The sequence below is a fragment of the Tupaia chinensis genome, unplaced genomic scaffold (assembly GCF_000334495.1).
Source record: "Tupaia chinensis unplaced genomic scaffold, TupChi_1.0 Scaffold144991_2, whole genome shotgun sequence".
In the NCBI taxonomy this organism is placed as follows: Eukaryota; Metazoa; Chordata; class Mammalia; order Scandentia; family Tupaiidae; genus Tupaia; species Tupaia belangeri.
The window spans coordinates 3048445-3068233 of NW_006204851.1; the positions used below are offsets into that span (position 1 = coordinate 3048445).

General features: G+C 38.4%; 1 protein-coding gene across 1 annotated transcript; it reads left to right on the forward strand.

Annotated features, from left to right (window-relative positions):
- Positions 1-4967: 4967 nt before the first annotated feature.
- Positions 4968-7296, forward strand: RTL4 (retrotransposon Gag like 4). The gene is made up of 2 exons (XM_006167737.2): positions 4968-5534; positions 5936-7296. Exons 1-2 carry the CDS (start codon positions 5082-5084, stop codon positions 6413-6415), a joined length of 933 nt encoding a protein of 310 aa, XP_006167799.1. The 5' UTR covers positions 4968-5081; the 3' UTR covers positions 6416-7296.
- The last annotated feature ends 12493 nt before the right edge of the window (positions 7297-19789 follow it).

Sequence of the window (19789 nt, forward strand, 5' to 3'; positions counted from 1 at the left end):
AGGAACAAATGTGTTTTTATGTAAGAAGGGAAAACTAGGGAACCATGACAGAGAATACTTGTAGATAGTGTTTATAATGCTTTTCACTTCATGAGCAGCTAGGCCATGGGTCCAGCTGAACCAGAAAGAAGATTGAAGCTTTAAAGGAAGGTCTGAGGTCTGAGTCACAGCAATAGCTCAGCAAGCCTGCTTTTATCTCTGATACATAGATATGAGGATGGCTTTTCTACCTCACTCATAGGCAGAAAAGAGAAGAACAGTGTATACCTCCCAGAAGGAAGTACAAAACCCTAAGAGTAGGGCTGGCTCAATTGCTACCCTCCTTTGACCCCAGGCCAGCTACACAGCACATGCCTGAGCCAGAGCTGTACTAGTTTAGAGGGGGCCATGAAGCCTCAGTCAGAGCCTTGGAAGGAAACAATCCTCAAATCATGCATTTTACAGGAAGCTTTTGGAGCTGAATATTTTCTACTTTCAAAATGCAAATAATGCTGAAACTGAAAGGATGTTTTGAGAGTACTAACCTAGAGTTTCTCACAAGTTGTCAAGGAAACTTCTGTATCAGAATTATCTGCAGAACTTGATTAAAATTCAGATTACCGGATCTTATCACAAACATACTGTATCACACTCTCCAGGGGTGAAGTCCAAGAATATGTGTTATCTCCAAGGAAATTCTGGTATACCCCAAAATGTGTGAACCTCTGAGAAATGTTGAAGCTCTGTTTAGTCGCCCAATAATCCCAATATAAAATCTGGAGACTTCTTAGTCCAGTATCATTTAAAGACTCTGTAAAAAAATTCAATTCCTGGTTCTCTTTTTTTTTTTTTTTTGGAGAGGTTTTGCCATAGGGTGCGTGCGCTCCCCAGACAGACTGAGAGAGACAGAGAGACAGAAAGCGAGAAATAACCCCCCAAGGGGAATGGCCATGCCACAATCCTTTCTCCTCCATTCTCCTCTCGGGATCGTGGGCATGCATGCACATGCACCCGACGTGAGTTTTAAGCCACTGGCGCCAGGACTCGAACCGCGGTCGACAACATGGGAGTCCAGCGACATAGCCATTACGCTAACTGCTGGTCCCTTCCTGCTTCTCCTGTTAACCTTCTTGAATCACAATATATGTGTGCTAAAGTTTAAGAAGACCAATCCTTTCACTGTGCAGAAAAAGAAAATGAGGCCCAGCAAGAGGCAGTGACTTGTTCAAGGATGTTGATCTGGATGGTAGCAGAGCTAGGCTCATAACCAGGTTGCCAGACAAGTCCAAACACGCTCCTATAGTCACTCCCTGCCAAAGGTTATTTATGTTTCAGTTTAGCTACCACAGGCACAGTGTTTCTTAGAAGGTGCAGCTTGAGAGCTAGAAGTACATCTGCTCTGGGTGATTGCCTGATCCTAGGTCAAACCTCCTCCTAAAATAAGTTATGTAGACCAGCTTGCTGTTAAAGCAGTGTAAGGTCAAAAGCTCTCTTAAAAACACTTAGGTCTTCTCAAAATGGGATTTTAGGACACTCCAGAATGTAGTAAGTCTTATGTCCAAGCAAACTTAACTCTGGCTTTGAGACAAATGAACACAAACACGAAATGTTCTGAAGTGCTATACTAAAACCATTTTTGTTCTTGTAGTTGAAACACACACCTATTAAGTACTAATTAAGTAAAAGCTTATACATATGCAGTTTTATGTTCCAAACTCACCAGTCTGATCCTCCAAGCTTGCACATTTAAGATTCCAGCTCAATCTCTGCTTTGTCTCCATAAGGCTGTAGTCTGGAAGTCCTCTGGCATAGCAAGCTTTGCCCTCAAATTTTCTGAGGCAATAAAATAGAAGGCCACTGGTCTCTAAAAGAAGAACAATTTCCAAAATGATAAGGCAAGGTAGATTTTCTCTGAGGGTTTAAGCAATTGCCATTGACAGCATTGCTGTCATTTGATTTGCATTTGGTCTAAAGCTTATCATTTTAACAAGTGTTTCACCAGTGCTACACAATTATGAAAATTAAATGCTATGCAACCTTGAATACATAACTCTATAAAGAAACAGGAGACCTCAACAGTGTCTGGATCTTCTAAAGGGTGGAGGGAAAGGGCAGAAAGTAGGAACAGAGATAAAAAGTTATAATCACACACTTGCAATCAAAAGAAGAGGTCCACAGTCTTTTATCTCACCTCAAAAATAAAAAATAAAAAAAACTCTGTATAATGGAAGATCTTTAAAAATCTATTTGGTGCCAAAACTAATTTGGCAGTAAAACATGACCTGAATTGACATGAATTTAATCTTTATCCCTTTTAGTATGAATGTTCAGGCATTTTTTTCCTTGCAGGAATGTTAATGGCTTAATTATGGGATGTTTCCCCAGACACCACTAGAAGTATTATGTAATAAACAGTACATAATCCATGTTACCTTTCTAAAATTCTAAAAAGCTTAAATTCTGAACTCTAAGACACAGTTAGATAACAGACTGTGGACCTAGAATAATGATAGGTAATATTTATGGAGCACTTGCCACATGCATGAGGCCATGCTAATGTGCTCTCTTATTTAATCATCACAATACTGTGAGGTAGGTATTATAATCATCACTGTTTTAAAGTTTAGAAAATGATTCTCAAACAGATTAAATAACTTGACCAGAATCACATAGCTTTTGGTTATGTCAGGATTTAGACCCAGGTCAGTTTTAGTCTAGAACCTACAAGTATTAACTATTGAATTTGATTGCCTGAGAGAGATGAGCCATTGTAAAGGACAGTGGGCTCTTCGTAGGCTTCATGCAGGGTAGAATAGGGTGACATCAATTCTGTGTCATTTGGGGGTCAACCTCCTACTTCCAAATACATCCACTCCCTGTCTGTAATTTTCTGTAAGGGTACTAATGTGGCTTTATTCTTCAAAGTACATCTGAGCACTTTTTTGAAGAGGGACCACCTGCATCAGAAATCAGCTGGCCATCTTATTAAGGTACAGAATTCCATGATCCATCCAAATCTACTTAACTAGAATTGCTAGAGATCAGGACTGAGTTGATCTTACGCATGCTAAAGTTTGGGTAAAATGTAAATGCCCTGAGGAATACCGGCCATTAAGCCTTACTAGCCTAACATCATAGTTGACATTAAGCTGGAATAGCAGGAAAAATAATGTATGGATACCTGTAAAAATATAATAGAAGATATCTGGAAAGTAGATTAGGAGACTAGAGGGGTGATATATGGAAAGGAAGAGAAGAGATTATAGCAGTGTCTCCCTTCTTCAGCAATATGTAATGGGGATAAAAAGGGTAGAGCCCCACTACTGGGCATTGTTAAGCTCCATTAGAACAACTTTTGAAACAAACCTCTGATTTTTTTGCCACTTGGAGCACCTGTTATCTCATTGATACAAGAACCCTCTAAGGTAGATAAGATAGTCATCCTCATTGGTTAAAAAAGGGCCGACAGGTGGCTTGATAGATTAAGGGTGCAGGATTCCCACATGGCTGACCAAGGTTCAAGTCCTGGACCAGGCAGCTTGCTTTCTCACTTTCTGTCTCTCTCTCGTGCTCTCATTCTGTCCTTCTCTAGTCAAATTAAAATAAGTGAATGAATTTATAAATAATAAAGTTAAATAAAATAATTATTTAAAAATAAATGAAAAAGGAAAGACAGACACAAAAGAGTTCTTGAAGGTCATCCAATTGATTAATGCCAGTGTTTGGATCAGTTTCTGGCCTCACATCTTATACTATTTCAGTTCTTCTGATAAATTTTTCCATAGGCCTAGAGAGCTATCAAATAAAACCTAGGGAATCAAGACTTACATCTTAAAAGATTTAAATACAACATTTTTTTGCCCTCTATTGACCAATTTTAATATATATTTTAATAATATGCTACACAAGGAAAGGGCAATGAGAGGAAATGAAGTACAGAATAGTTCAATTCATATCTCTTATGTTTGGGGGGTTATTTTAAACCTTTTCTGGTTGCTTTATTCTTGTTATCAGTGTAGGAAGGACTGATAAATATTTTGACTTATACTTTCAAGAATTTTCAGTTCATGTTTGCTGGGTTCTCAACCTCGCCCCTTCATCTTGCCTGTGATGTCTTAATAAAATCCATGGCAATAAAATGTGACCTCATACTAAGACTAGGAAACCAGAAAAAAAAAAGAATTAACTTCCATAATGGCCATCAGGTCCTCTTGACAATGCAGGTTAGATTTGAGACTCTGAGGGTGAAGTCCAACCAGTGATTATTCAGGTTCGGGCTAAATACTCTCTAGAGCAGTGCTTCTCAAACTTCAGCTCACATTCTAATCATCTAGGAAATCTTGTTAGTTGAAGTACGAAAACTGATTCAGTCTGGAGTGGGACCCAAGACTCTGCATTTCTAACAACCTCCCTGGTGATACCAATGCTACTGGTTCCCAGATAACATTTTTGGTAGCCAGGGGCATGAACCATCATCATATCCAAGTGGTCTACACAAATGAGCACATTTATGGCCCTTGAGGAAGTGCTATTTTGAACAGTAGCCCTGACGAGTATGTCAGCTATGATATTAATTAGCTGCATGACCTTGGGTAAACAACTTTACCTCTCTGGGTCTCTACTTTCTCAAATTCGTGAAATTGTGCATTTGGCCTGGATGACCTCTCATATCACCTTTGGATTATAAAAGTCTTTGACTCTCTGATGAAAAAGAAGTACTTTAGAACCAAGATTTAGCATGAGGGCAAATAGCCCCTGTATTACAAGGAAAGGAAAGGAAAGAAAAAAGAGAAAACTACTGTGACTGTTGTGTATATCTTAATTTCAAATCCTCTATGTGTTCTAAGATCATTTATTTCTTCTGACTGTGCAGAATATTGGCATTTTCCATGAAGAAGAGGGGACACTGAGTGTGGACAGCAACTTTTGGAATCTCTACAACTCACTTCTCAACATCCCCTAGTGTCTTCTTCTTCATAGTTAACAACTATGGATACTTGCTCATGGCACTGCCTCCCTGATCACAGAGAAACCCTACTGTCCATTGGTCTCCAGCCTTGGTACTGAATTCTACTTAGTCCTAACTGATTCCAGGAGTTATAATGGAGAAGTGCACCAAATCACCATCTACCTTGCAAGGAGAGTCTTCCTTTCTTCAGGCAGAGAATTTGATTCTGCAACCACAAATGCCACATCTAAGCAAGGAGAATCCTACTTTGAAGGGCCAAATTACACCTGCCCTGGCCACCTCAGTGATGTCTATACCCTGCTCACTTGAGCATCTCACTCAGTTTCATGATGACCCTGCCAGACTTTCAGAGCTTCTTGCTCAGATGACTACGTATTTGACAGATCTCCAGATCCCTAATCCTACAGATAATGGCCAGGTCAAGCACTTTTTTGACTACCTATCTCAGGAAATGGAAAATTGTGGTGTTATATCTGGGTCAGATAAGAGAACTCTGCTGAAGCAATATGAGAACTTAGTTCTTGAATTCCAGCAGTCATTTGGTGAACCCATAAAGCAGGAAACGAACCCTCTGCTGAATGCTAAGGTAAACAAAGGGTACAACTCTTCTCAACAGGACTCTACTACTTTCTGGCTCCTTGCTCAAAATCTGAATTGTAATGAAGCCAATCAGAGTGATCAATTCCAAGAGGGACTAGCTGACCCCATCCAAAATGAAGAGAGTATAATGGATATGACGGACAACCTCCCAGATCTGATCACTCAGTGTATTCAGTTGGAAAAGAAACGTAGTGACAGGCCAGAGCTCCTACAGTCAGAGACTCAGCTCCCAATGTTGGCTCCCCTTATCCATTACCAAGCCCTCTCCAGCTGCACAGGTCTGCCACCTAAGGAAAAACCTATACAGCTTCGGGGATGTCAGCCACCTCTAACCCCTCATTTGGTGAACCCATAAAGCAGGAAACGAACCCTCTGCTGAATGCTAAGGTAAACAAAGGGTACAACTCTTCTCAACAGGACTTTACTACTTTCCAGCTCCTTGCTCAAAATCTGAATTGTAATGAAGCCAATCAGAGTGATCAATTCCAAGAGGGACTAGCTGACCCCATCCAAAATGAAGAGAGTATAATGGATATGACGGACAACCTCCCAGATCTGATCACTCAGTGTATTCAGTTGGAAAAGAAACGTAGTGACAGGCCAGAGCTCCTACAGTCAGAGACTCAGCTCCCAATGTTGGCTCCCCTTATCCATTACCAAGCCCTCTCCAGCTGCACAGGTCTGCCACCTAAGGAAAAACCTATACAGCTTCGGGGATGTCAGCCACCTCTAACCCCAGCCAAACGAGCTCACCAGCAAGAAACTCAGTTGTGCTTGTACTGCAGCCAGGCTGGTCACTTCACAAGAGATTGCCTTGCCAAACGTTCTCGAGCCTTAGCAAAGATAAATAACACAGCCTACCAATAAGAGGCTCAAGAAGGTCACTTTATAAACTTATATTCCTCTCACCCCCAGCCTTACTGATTAATATCCTGCACTGACATTACAAATATGGATGGGGAACTGTAATACCAATTCACAATAATGAAGTAATGTGCTTCTGGGAATTTAAACAACCATACTTTCTTACTGGAAACTGACCTTTCACCAAACCTTATCCAATGATAATGAAAACAATCCATGGGCACGTTCTACAGTTGGGATAAATTCTGCAACAGTACTGAAAGCCTGCAGGCAAAGCTCTGCCCAGTTTAACCAATGAAAATAACCCTGGCATTGCACTGAAAATGCCATCTCTACCAGTGAGTGAGATGTGAGTTGAGTTTTTTGGACCAAATCTTGTATCTTCTGTGCCTAGAATTGAGATCAAGCCTTTCACCCTCACCCTCATTGCTCTATATTCTAGTTCTCTGTTAGTTTAGGGCCTTTGGCCAATGTCTTAATTGCATGCAAATCCTGCCAATATTCTCTCCTTAGAGGCTGGTTCCTGTATCACCTTTTGACTGATGTCTTCCTCTGATTATGTTGTTATAACAGAATAACTGAGACTGGGCGATTTATAAAGAAATGTGGATTTGGCTCATGATTCTGGTGACTAGAAAGTCCCAGAGCATGGGGCTGGCATCTGACCAACCTTTTGGTGTTGCGTCACAATATGGCTAAGAGAAGAAGAAAGGCAAGCGGGTATATGCAGAAAGAGTCCTGTGGGTAGCTTGCTTGCTATTATAACAACCCACTTTTGCAGGAACTAACCTGGGATAACTGAGATGGCCTCAATCTATTCAGTAGGGACCTGCCTCTAGGTCTCAATTGCTTCTCACTAGATCCCACCTTTCAACACTGGTGCATGGATGTCGAGTTACATCGTAAGTGTTGACAGGGACACTCAAACCTTATCAGCTAGTGTCTAGTTTCAACAAAACCTAACATATCTGGAACCACAGTTCTACAACCCTTCCATATTCCACGTATCTTGTTGTCATCTAAAGATCCTTACTTGCCCAACAAGAAACCTCTTGGCTATAGACAAACCAGATTATATAGCTCATTTGAACACTACTTAGAACTGTTGGTCGCCCTTTTTTGCCCTGTAGGCAGTTACATACTTGTAGACCAGCCTTCCTAGTTCCAATAGGATCCTCTTTTCTGTTAGACCCTACCTGAAGTTCCAGTATATCTTATAGTTAAGTCAAAATGGTCTAGAATAATGACTTCAGAAGATATTTAGTGAGAATTGGAGAAGATGTCTCATCATAGTTACTGTGTCTGTAGCAAGTCCTTGCTGCTTTGGACAGAGAACCTGGCCAAATAACTCTGCATTGAAGACTGGGAGCCTGGCCCTGGGGTGGATTCCATCTCCAGCGAGCTCAATATGGTCACCATCTAGGATCACTATCCACTACTATTGAGTTATACTCTCCTGGGGCTCTCATCTAATTGAGGATATTGAAAAGCAAAGAACAACAGAGAATGTTTGGACCATCTCCTTTGAAACACCCTGGGGCACATACATTGTCACCATCTGTGCACAAAACTCAAGAAGTGAAGGGTTTACTGCTGATGTTCTATTCTTGGTGCATATAAGTTCTGTGTAAAGATTCTTGAAAGTTTTGAACAAAAAATAGTGCCAGGCTGGAAAGCCACAACTCCTGGAGATCCAGTGATGATCAGTGTTTGCTGGTAATTACCAGCCCTCTGTCCCTTGCTTCTTGGGGCTGATGTATGCCCCCATAATGGATCTCCTAAAGAAATATCAGTCATCCCATATTCCCTAGCAGAACTTTTCAGAACATGAAGGTCCATTGTACTTTGGCTTTGTTCCTGAGAATTGTGCTAACCGTACTTAATATTTAAGCCTGGCTAACACCTTACTAATTTCATTCTGTAGCATAAAAAAAAAAACAAAAAAAAAAACAAAAAAAACAAACAAACAAAAAAACAGATCTTTTCACCCAACAGTTCTTCACTAGGTACTGTGCCAATACTTATTTACATCCATGAGGAGTCTTCTTTATGAACAGCTTGCTATAAACCACATTAATTCACATGCTTCTGCAACAACAAGACCTGAGTGTACATATTCCAGTTATGCAATAAGCTTCCACTGCAGTGCTGGGATTGTATAAGATCCTCTAATAGGTATGTCTATTGGGTCATTGGAAAAATCATGACAAATTTTTGCATAGAAAACCACATCATGACTTTTCTGACAACCCAGTATTTAAACTTTGAGTGACTCTAGGATTACCTTGAAATATCCTGATCTAGCATAACAAATTCCATAATAAAGTACCAACCCAATGACCTCCAGTCACTTTCCTTTCCAACCACAGTATGGTCCTAGAATGCTGACAGGCATAGTCCATTTGCTTGATCACCAATTGTTCCTTATTTTAGGATCACAATTTATTATTGTGGGATTTCTCACAAAGATTATGTCATCTTATTTATTATTTAGACTTTCCCTTTGTTGCGAAATTACCTTCTTCCCCAGGAAATCTTCACTTCTGGAGGCCCCTTATTGAAGTATTCACAATCAAGGACCTTCTGTACACTATGTGATAAAATCCAGCAGGCCGACTAAGCATATGAATGGGATGTCAAGATAATGCTTTACTGCCTATTTAGATAGCAACCATTTTACCACTTTGAAATTTTGTTACAGTGACACCATCCACTGTATACCACCCAATTCAACTAGAATGATTCATTGCCTTTCATAAAGAGAGTTACAAGGGTGTGTCCTCAGAATGCATAGCTAAGTGAATTTATCTGAAAGTGAAACTAATTAGAATCCTCAGAGAATAGATGAGACAGAAACTGTTCAGAGATGTAGTCTGCAACTACAAAGGTTTGGGGAAACCCCATATCTAAAGAAAGTTGTAGTTTTAGGCAGACAAATCTGCTCCGTGGTTGATGCCACTGAGCAGGATATAATCTAGTCATTTTATGACAAGTTTGAGAAAGAAATTATTAATAGGGGAAAGGTTTGCACAGTCTAGAAAAGAAATCAATTAAAGAAATATATGGCATCAGTAATTTATCTAGACTCAAAGATGAGATGTCATGGATCTTAAATGTCATTTTGGGACAAAACTCACTGCCTATGTAATTTTTTTTTAATTCCGTGAGTTATATCACTTAGTAGAACCAGTAGAACTATCTATGTGATCATGTCTTAGTATCCAGACCACATTATCCAGCCATAGATTACTATTATAAGGCTTTGAGTACAGCCACTTCTCACTTAACTTACCTGTTTAATGACTGCTCATTCTTAAGACCAGTTCTCCAGTGGTGGGAAGCCCCCTTTCTCAGTCTTTTTCAGTCTTGGGAAACCCTTCATCTCATTCTCATAGTCATTTACTATCTACTACATGAAGCATTTGCAATCATGCAAGGCTACATATTTTGCTTATAAATTTGCACTTTCTTGTGCACTCAGTAGTATTCAGAATAAATAAAAATGATTATACCAGATTTATATCATCATGTTGTGGTCTTATTGCTTTCTATCATTTATCTAATGTATGATTTTTGTATGAATAGAATTACATTATTCTAGTGAAATGTTGTGTAAAATCTATTGACAATCACATCACCTATGGCACCACGACACTTGACTTCCTCTTAATGGTTCTCACTTGTCAACCAATTCGCTTATCAACCTGGTCGTAGGAACCTAACTTGGTCATTAAGTGAGGAGTGCCTTATTTATGCACTAAGTTATTGGTATTACTTTTGGGATTGGCTTTAATTCTGTTTGAACTTGCTTCTGGATCATTTATTTCTACCACTTACCCTACATGTTTCTGGTCTCATACCTATCTAGCTCAGTGACAAACCAGTTTTTGGCTATATTCCATCAACCCCATTTGCTTCATAGTAATCCAGTGGAGGACTATGTACAATTTCAGTCTTCTCTGTGTTTAGATGACTCACCCATTTGGACATAAAATATGACTTTGTGGACATCTACACAAAGGGAAATGATGGTTTGTGAATACTTACTTTATAACAGGAATTTTGCCCAATTTTAAAATTTGTTAATAGTACTCATTTAACTGCTATGCTTCTAAAAGAAATATAACATTTCTTGCATTTAATGCTCACCACACCTTAGTGAGGTAGGTGCTATAGGTTCAATTTAAGGATGGTTAAACAAAGGTTCAGAGCAGTTAACTTGCCTCAGTCATATAACTAGTAGTAAATGGCTGAGCTAGAATTCAAAAGGTTATCTTTTTGATGCCAGACACTTGTGATTCCTTATAGAGTAGAAAAATTAAGTCACATCCTGCCTGATTACCCTAGCTGACTCAATTATATCTGCCATAGCTACTCCATACAGAAAGGCTACTTTAGGAACTGGTATTTACATGAACATTGGTAGAAACTCATGTTCTGGATGGCAGTCTATAAAGGAAGCACAGAACATATTAGTGCCTTCTCAGACTTTGAAATTTAATTTATATTTCTAAAGAGTTGGGGAAAATTTCCCGACAAATCTAAAAATACCCTGCATCTGTTTTATGTGATTAGGTGGGCTTTTGCTTGTTGAATTAGGATTGTAACAAAGGTTTCTGGCTAACACAAAGGCTTCATATTTCCATAGCTCTTCACTCACAGCTATTGTGTCTTTCAAACAATGATATTTAAAGTGTCTGTACAATGCCAGGAAACAACTTTGGAGTCTTCTGATGGTTGTTATCTGATATGAGAAAACCCAGGTTTAAAAAGAGTTTGATTAATTCAGACAGCAGTTTGTTAGCTATTTAAATTTGAGAATTGCCCCCACTGTATAAATCTCATGGAATATCCAGTCCAAAGAGTTGACACTCAAGGAGAATGTATGGAAAGATAGTCTTGTTTTTTGTTTTTGTTTTTGTTTTTGTTTTTGTTTTTGACATTTACTATGTGTTTGCAATTATCAAACACCATGCTTCCCTTAATTATCCATGATGTTTCTATCATCCATGAGTCTTTTATTAAAGTTACTTGTTTCTAGTCTGTAATATCTTATAAAGAAATGGAGACCATAGATTTATTACCTGCCAATGAAATCATATTTCCCCTTTCATGCATTAACTTCACCTATGTTTAATGCAAAGTCATCCCCTTCCTCATTCAATTGTCTCAGGATACAAAGGTGTCTGTGTTGATGCTGGTCACCTCATACATGATTTTAGAGGCTTCAGACAATAACAGCCACTGAGTGCTTACCATGTGCCCAGGATAAGACCAGCAGATTATCTGTATAATTCCCACAATCCTTCCATGAAGAAGGTATTATTAGTATTTTTATTTCACAGGTGAAAACAGTGAACTCTCAGAATATAAGTAACTTGTCCAAGATCACAAGCTAATAGATCACAGATCCAGGATTCATATCCAGGTGTAACTGACTGAAAGGTCATGTTCTTGATAATTGTGCTACATGTCTTTCCCAGATTGGTGCCCTGGGCTAAAAAGTCCTAATCTTTTAGAGGATCCTCATTGAAGAGGAGGATCCCAAGGAGAAGGTCCCCAAACCTTCTCCAGCTCTACTCTGTCTTTAGTAAATTACAGTTCATTATGGAAGTACCTAGAATTTCAGGAATGAACGAATATATTTGAACAAGATACAATTTTCTTTTTCATTACTGATGCTTTTACTTAATGTTTTCCAGTGACTTTTTTGGCCTTTTAGGTGTTTATTAGTACCTTGAGAGAGGAGTCATTGTGGTCACAATGATCTTGCCTGAGTAATAATTGATGGAACAAAGTTCATTACTCTAAAAATGTTTTGGGAATATGTTTTAATAAGTGAATATCCTTAAAACAACATTGAAGATTATTTTTTCTTCCTTCTCAGCACTCTTACAGATTTTTCTAGATGTTCTCCCCACTTGCTCACTTAATAATAATTGTAACAATGACAGCAGTTATTTATTGACCATTTACTACATTTCAGGCATTGTGTCCTTTGATTTATGTGCATTTTCTCTTTCAGGTTTAACAATAACCCTTTTAAGTATCTCTCGTTTTTATCTCTATTATGCAAATGAGGAAACTGAGTCTTAGAGTAGTTAAGGAAATTGTCTACGGACACAGAACTAGAAAATAACAGAGGTAGGACTCAAATCCTTGTGTATGTAACACTAGAGACATACTCCTACGTAGTACATTACTACCCATCTGTAACGGGAGTGAACAAACTATCACCTGTGAGCCAAATTCAGTCTGCTTGTTTTTTGTTTGTTTTGCTTTTATAAATAAAGCTTTATTGGGGGACCAGCAGTTAGCGTAATGGCTATGTCGCTGGACTCCCACGTAGTCGACCACAGTTCGAGTCCAGGACCCAGTGGCTTAAACTCACGCTGGGCACGTGTGCGTGCATGCCCAAGATCCCAAGAGGAGAATGGAGGAGAATGGATTGCGGTGTGACCATCCCCCGGGGGGGGGGTGATTTCTCGCTTTCTGTCTCTCTGTCTCTCTCTGTCTGTCTGGCGAGTGCACACGCCCTATAGCAAAAACCTCTCAAACAAAAAAATAAAGCTTTATTGGAACACAGCCATATCCATTTGTTTACATATTATCTGTGGCTGCTTTCATGCTTGACATCTATGATTCACAAAACTAAAAACCATTAGTATCTGTTCCCTTACAGAAAATATTTCCTAATCCTTAATCTGTATCATATTAAGGTACTAAATCAAAGTAGTCTTTAGGCACCTCATTGTTTATATTTCTTCTTTTAAATAGCCTATTTATACCTATTTTTGTTATTTGCCTCTAAGTTGGTCCCATATATATGATGAAACTATAGGATTAAATAGTCTTGGTACAGAGGTTTATTTGAAACCTTTTGGGTCAAAAATAAATTTCTCTGGTGCTACTTTATCAACACACATACTTTCTGCAAAATAACTGTAGTAAGTAGGCCAGATACAGTTGTGGGGGACACATTTTGTTTGCTTCCCCAATAAGAATTCTACTTTTAACAATAGTCCCTAATTTTCATGTGGAGATTCAACTTCTTTCCCACTTCGGTTTACCTTTATGCGTAAAATCCCACTTCCAGCCCTAGGGTTAAAGCCTCAGTCAATTATCTTATAACCTTTGTTTGCGTGACTGAGGGGTAGGGATTAAGAAACACAATTCTGAAGATATTTGTATGCATCGATGAAGAAACACAATTCTGAAGATATTTTTATGAATCACAGAATTCAACTGTGCCTGACAAAATTTAGCCAAGTGAGCTACTAAAATATTTTTATAAAAGACACATTAGGTAAGATTTTCTCTTTTTTGCAACCCAAAAAGCCCTGATAAAATGATTTTCCCTATTGAAACTATACTATTTTTAGCCACTTCGCTTATATCAACTTGGATAGTGACAGCAAAAACTTATTAGTTGCCTAGTAACAGCCACAAAGTTCCTACATCATAGTGGTGGTGTTGGGTAAAGAATATCAATCTTATGCACCTTGTCCCACTTTTAACTCTCTAATACAAAAACTCTCATCTTCTCTACCAGGAAAATCTATGTAGAGTCTCCTGGATTTATAAATGTTTTGTTCACTGAGTAGAAACCTGTTGACCTTGTATAGACCAATTGCCCTCCAAAAGATTACTAGATTTGCCCCCAAATCCTGCCATTACTTAGTAAACAAATGTGATATGGCTGCTTATGATTGAGAGACACATGGTAGACCACAGCTTTTCCCATGTACTCGTGCACTTTTTCCAAGTACATGTCAAGACAGCAAAGTAGAATTGTTAAAAGTGTGGAACTCTCGGAGTGCACTTCATGGTTCAATGATAATGTGCTACTGAAGGGAAACTGGATCCCACATGGCAACTATGGTTCAAATCCCTAGCCCAGTTGTCCTGAAACATGCCAGATGCACATGGAAGTGCCCAAGATCTAACAGACTGGAGAACTGGAAAAATGGGCTCAAGGCATGTTTAGGCTCTGTGGAAAGTGCTTCTCTCTCTCTCTCTCTCTCTCTTATGAATGAGCACGTGCTCTATCATGAATAAAGGGGGAAAATGAGTGGGAAACTCCGTAGCCAGATTGCCTGAGTTCAAGCACTGACCCTAGCTCTCACTAGCTGCATGAACTTCTATAGTTTTTTTAACCTCTGTGTTTCCCTTTCCCACTTTATTGTTACAAAGACAAAATAAATATTTATACAAAACTAAAATAGTCCCTGGTACACAATAACCACAGCAGAAGTCTTTATTACATTAAAAATCAACAAATGGAAAAAAGAGTACTATAGACATTATAAATACATATGTAGAGGGTCTATCAAAATGTACGTGGTTTCACACCATACACTACATTATGGAAACTATAACACAGATATATTTGGATGAGAGCAGATATTTAACTTGATATACAGGTAAGTTATTCTTGTAGAACTTTCAGTTTCCTGTAATGGGTTCTTCTTTTATATAATAGAACTGTTGTAAAAGCAATCTTGCTTGGAAACTACATGTGGACAAAGGTCAATATGAACTAAACATATAATCTCTCCCTTTCCCAATTAAGTATGCACTTCTGCTTCTTTCTCTTTACCCAAAGAGACATGGGTTGTCATTTCAGAGATTTGCTTTTGTTTAATTTTATCACCTAGAAAAGATTAAGCTGATGATTCTCATATTTCTTCCATTGTCATTCATGTTTGCTATACTCCCTCAAGTGCACTGCAATTCCTAATATCATAATCATTGAATACTTAACCCTGTTCCTAGCTCTATGCCACTAAGTGTAAGTGATTCAAAGAAACATAAGGCATGGTCTTTGGAGCCAAAAATCTTACTATATGGTTAAAGAGACAAGAAGGAAACAAAGCAAACAAAAACAAGGTATCTGATTTGTTTCTAAACTTCCAAGGTCATCAAGGTCCTCTATCAGGCCCTTCCCAGTTACCAGGTCCCTGTGGCACTTGGTCCTATTACACCTGCTAAGTTTCCTTGCCCTCTCATATACAGGCCTGCACCAACCAATACTGACCTTAGATAGGAGAGGCTTAAAGAGATCTATCATAATGCTGCAGTTACTCCTTCAACACCAAAGAGGGCTGTATAAATTTATGGGGACCAGTACAAAAATGAAGATATGGAGCTTATAGTTTAAAATGCAGGTAAAGGTACCATAACAATTCTAAAATAAGCCACTTTTTAAAAAACATTCTTCTGTAGTCTCTCTCTTGACCTGTCACAGGGTTGGCTTATTTTATTTTATTTTTTCCAATTTTTAAACCTACAGAAAACTCGAAAGTATGGTAGAAACCTGGAATATAATTGTATTAGTTTCCTGAAAACTTGGTGGCTTAAAACAACAGAAATGTATTCTCTCATGGTTTTGAGAGTTATATAACTTTCAAATGTACCACATTAAGGTGACAGCAGAGCCAGGCTCCCTATAAGGACATAGCATCTTTCTTTGTGTCTTCCATCTTCTGGTGGCTCCTGGTGTTCCTTGGCTTGTGGCAGGACACCTCTAATCTCTGCTTGTCTTTACATGGCCTTATTTGTTGGGCCTCTGTGTTCTCCACTTTTTCTTATAAGGTCTCCAGTCATTGGGTTTAGGATCTACCCTCAATCCAGTATGATACTGGATCATAGATCAATAGATCAAGATCCTATACTTAATTATGTTTGCAAAGATTCTTCCAAATAAGTATACATTGACAGATATCAGGAGTTAGGATTTGGACATGTCATTGGGTGGGCATTTGGAGCACTGTTTAACCAACTACAACTCTTTAATTAGATTTGCCAATTTTTAATATTTTGCCTGATACACTTTCTCTGTTTGACTCTATAATCCCTCTAATCTACAAATTGCAGATACCACACTTTAAATACTTCAACAACCATATTTTATGAATAAGGAAGTTTTCTATATATCACTTAGGAAACAACATTAACACAATAATATCATCTATCACTAAGTCCATATTTCTTCTATTTTTCCTAAAATTGTCTTTTTTAGCTTTATGATTCAGGATTTGATGGAAGATTATCCGTTGTATTTGGGTTGTGAATCCTTTTAGTTGCTTTTAGCCTTTAACAGTGACCTGCTATTTTTGTTTCTAGTTTGTTTTTCATGACATTGATAGTTTTTAAAAGTCCAGATCAGTTTTATTATGTAGACTATCCCACATTCTTGAATTTACTAACAGTTTCTTTATAATTATATTCAAGTAAAATGTTTTTTTAAAAAGACCTTCCAATGTATCATAGAAGTGGGCTAGAAAGTTGGTTTGTCCCTATATTTATGATTCTGCATTTGATCCCATAGCTAGGTTGGAAGTTCTTTAGATCTCTACAGTGTAATTTTTTTATAATTCAAATTAATTGTGGGATAATATCCTGAAGGCTTTTGAATATCTATCCAATAACTCTTTACCCAATGGTTTTAACCTCCAATGATGATCTATGCTTGCACTTGCTATTACACTGCAGAGATGTAAAATGGTAATTTACTACCATTCTTTCTACATTTATTAGCTGCCATTATTTATAAATAAGAGCTTCCACTTTCTCCTATCATTATAAGACCCGAGAATTCTTTTACTATCCAGCATAATATGAGAGTTTTTCTTTTCTTTCCTTTTCATTTCTTTTCTTTTTATTCCTTTCCTGGTGTTTATTTTATCAGATTTTTTTCTGTTTGAGAACTTGACAAGTTTTCTTCATATGTTTTCATTGCTGGATATGGGACTTGTGATTGAGTTCTTTCAGCATTTAAAAAATTTTATGCCATTTCCATTTGGCCCCCATGGCTTCTAATGGAAAAACTACTGTCATTTGAGTTGGTTCCCACCTCATCCTACATAAACTGGTGTTTTTCTCTCTCACTGCATTCAATATTTATTTCTCTTTAGTTTTCATAAGTTTGACTTATATGTGTCTTGGAAAGAATTTCTTTGGTTTTACTCTGTGTGAGATTGCTCATCTTCTTGAATCTGTATACTAATGTCCTTGCCAAATTTGGAAAGTTTTCAGCCATTATTTTTTCAGTATATTTTTAGCCCTAATAATCTGTACATTCTTTCTGAGACTCCAATGGTGTGAATATTAGATTTTTTTGTCATCATTTTACAGGTTCCTGAGGCTCTGTTCATTTCTTATGTCTATTTTCTATCTGTTGCCCAGACTGGGTAATTTCTATTCTATATTCCAGTTCACTGCTTATTTCCTGTGTCCTCTCTAGTCTGCTATTGCGTACATCCATTGAGTTGGGGATTTTTTTTTTAATGTGTACTACTGTATTTCTTGTCTAAAATTTCTCTGATTATTCTTTATGTCTTTTATTTCTTTTCTTCTAATTTTTAATTTATTTTAAACATGTTTGTAATTGCTTATTAATTCATTTTTATGATGGCTGCTTTAAATTATTGTTAAATAATTCTAACATTTCTGTCATCTTGGTATTGGCATCTGCTTACCTGTTTTTTCTTGGTCAGTTTGAAGTTTTCTGAGTTCTTGGCAAAGTGAGAGATTTTTCTTATTGTATCCTGGGCATTTAGGTCATTATGTTAGGCATTTTTTGTTCTATTGGGTTGTCAGAAAACTTAGGATGTAGTTTTCTACACAAAAAAATGTTTCACGACTTTTCCAACAACCAAATATTTTAACACTCTTTTTTAGGGAGTGCCCTCCAATTCTGCAACAGTAGTGATCAGGGGTGATTACTTATTACTGACATATGAGGGTACAAGTCTAGATTTCCATTTGGCTTTTCCAGAAACTTGCACGGTGAAGAGTGCCTCCTTACTGCTGAGTGTGGGTGGGAGTTCAGCCTCTCCACTAGGCTTCTATTGATACCACTCTGGCTGTAAGAGAGAAGATGTCTTCTACTTCTTCCCACATAGAAATCGCTGATACCAAGGTGTAAGGAATGTACTCCATTACCACAGGGCAGTGGTGAAATTCCTGGATTGTTACTTAACCTTTTCCAACACAACCCCAGTGAGGCAAGGAAGAGTGTCTCATTACTATTGGTTTAGAATAGAAGACCAGACTCTCCATATGATCTCTATGACACCATGGGGGCTCATTGCCTTATTTGGCTATATCTAACAGCTCTCTGGAAAGTGGGCAGTTGGGAACCAGGTAAAAATGGAAGTATAGGTTAGGTTGCTCATTCTGCCTTTGCTGGCATGGGTAGGGTGAAACCACAGGGTTGTTTTGTTTGTTTGTTTTTATGTGCTGTACAGCTGGAGTAGAGCTCAGTACTAATTTTTTGGAAGTTTTCTGTCATGCTGGGCTTCCCCTTTTCTGGTCCTTGGGCTACAGAGAGCAGCTTTTTTGTTATGATCTCTTTTTTTGCTTGTGGCCACTGGTGTTTCTGGATTGCTCTTTCCCAGTTGGTGGCTTCTCTAGCACCCAGTCCGGGATATATGAGGCAAAAAGAAAACCCAGGGAACTCACTGCCACATATTTCTTCAAGTCCTGAGTTTCCTAGTTGGTTTGCATTCTTCTTTCTACCTTTTACAGTTTTATATTTTCTTAAATATAATGCACAGGATTGTTAGTTGACCTTATTGGGAAGAATAAGAAAATATGTATCTGTTCCATCTTTATCTAAAACTGAAGTCCTCTGTCATAGGATTTTTTTTCTTTGCTATTTATTTTCCTGGTCCCTTGGACATGCAGATAAATGCTGGGTGAGTGAAAACTTTCACAAGTGCTTAAAGGTCATGACCCATAAGATTCCCTCTCCTACCAGCCACCAAATGGACATCCTGTGCCCTATCAGGGAACAGAAATGTCTCCTTTTATCTACACGTCTGCCACCCCAATCCACAGTGAATGGATAACCTTCAAGGGATTGCAAATTTTCACAATGGGACATTCTTGGTATTTAGATTGAGTAAAGTGAGATATTTACCCTCCACTAAGCCACCTGCAAAATGTAGCATGAAGCTGCCACATCAGAGTGGCATGCCCTTCTCCAGGATACTGCAGGGCACACATACTTGTCTCTGACTCCCCACTTGTCTGTGCAAGGCTCCTGTGGGGATGAAGGGAGGTAGCAACTAAACAGAGATAGGAAGAAAGAGACCTAGGTAAGTCCCAGGGTCCTAGAGAGCAGAGGGACCCTTTCCAGAGAGGTGGGGAGGTATGGGAGATGAAAGCACATGTAAGCCAAGGCTATAAGTTCCCAGCACATACTTTATTTTCTCATCAGACTTCACATACAAAGCACAAGCTCAAAGAAAGAATAAGGAAATTCAAGACAGCAACTGCAGAGCATTAAACACCAAGTATGTGGCCCTTCTGAGGGTAGCACCTCATAAGAGTACAATGGTTTGCAGCCCTCTAAAGCCAGCACCATTTACC

Bases quoted from the DNA above. Each gene is read 5' to 3' on its own strand.
- RTL4 (XM_006167737.2), top strand. From the start codon at position 5,082: ATGGAGAAGTGCACCAAATCACCATCTACCTTGCAAGGAGAGTCTTCC. The intron at 5,535-5,935 runs GTAAACAAAGGG...CTGAATGCTAAG, and splicing joins ACCCTCTGCTGAATGCTAAG to GTAAACAAAGGGTACAACTC.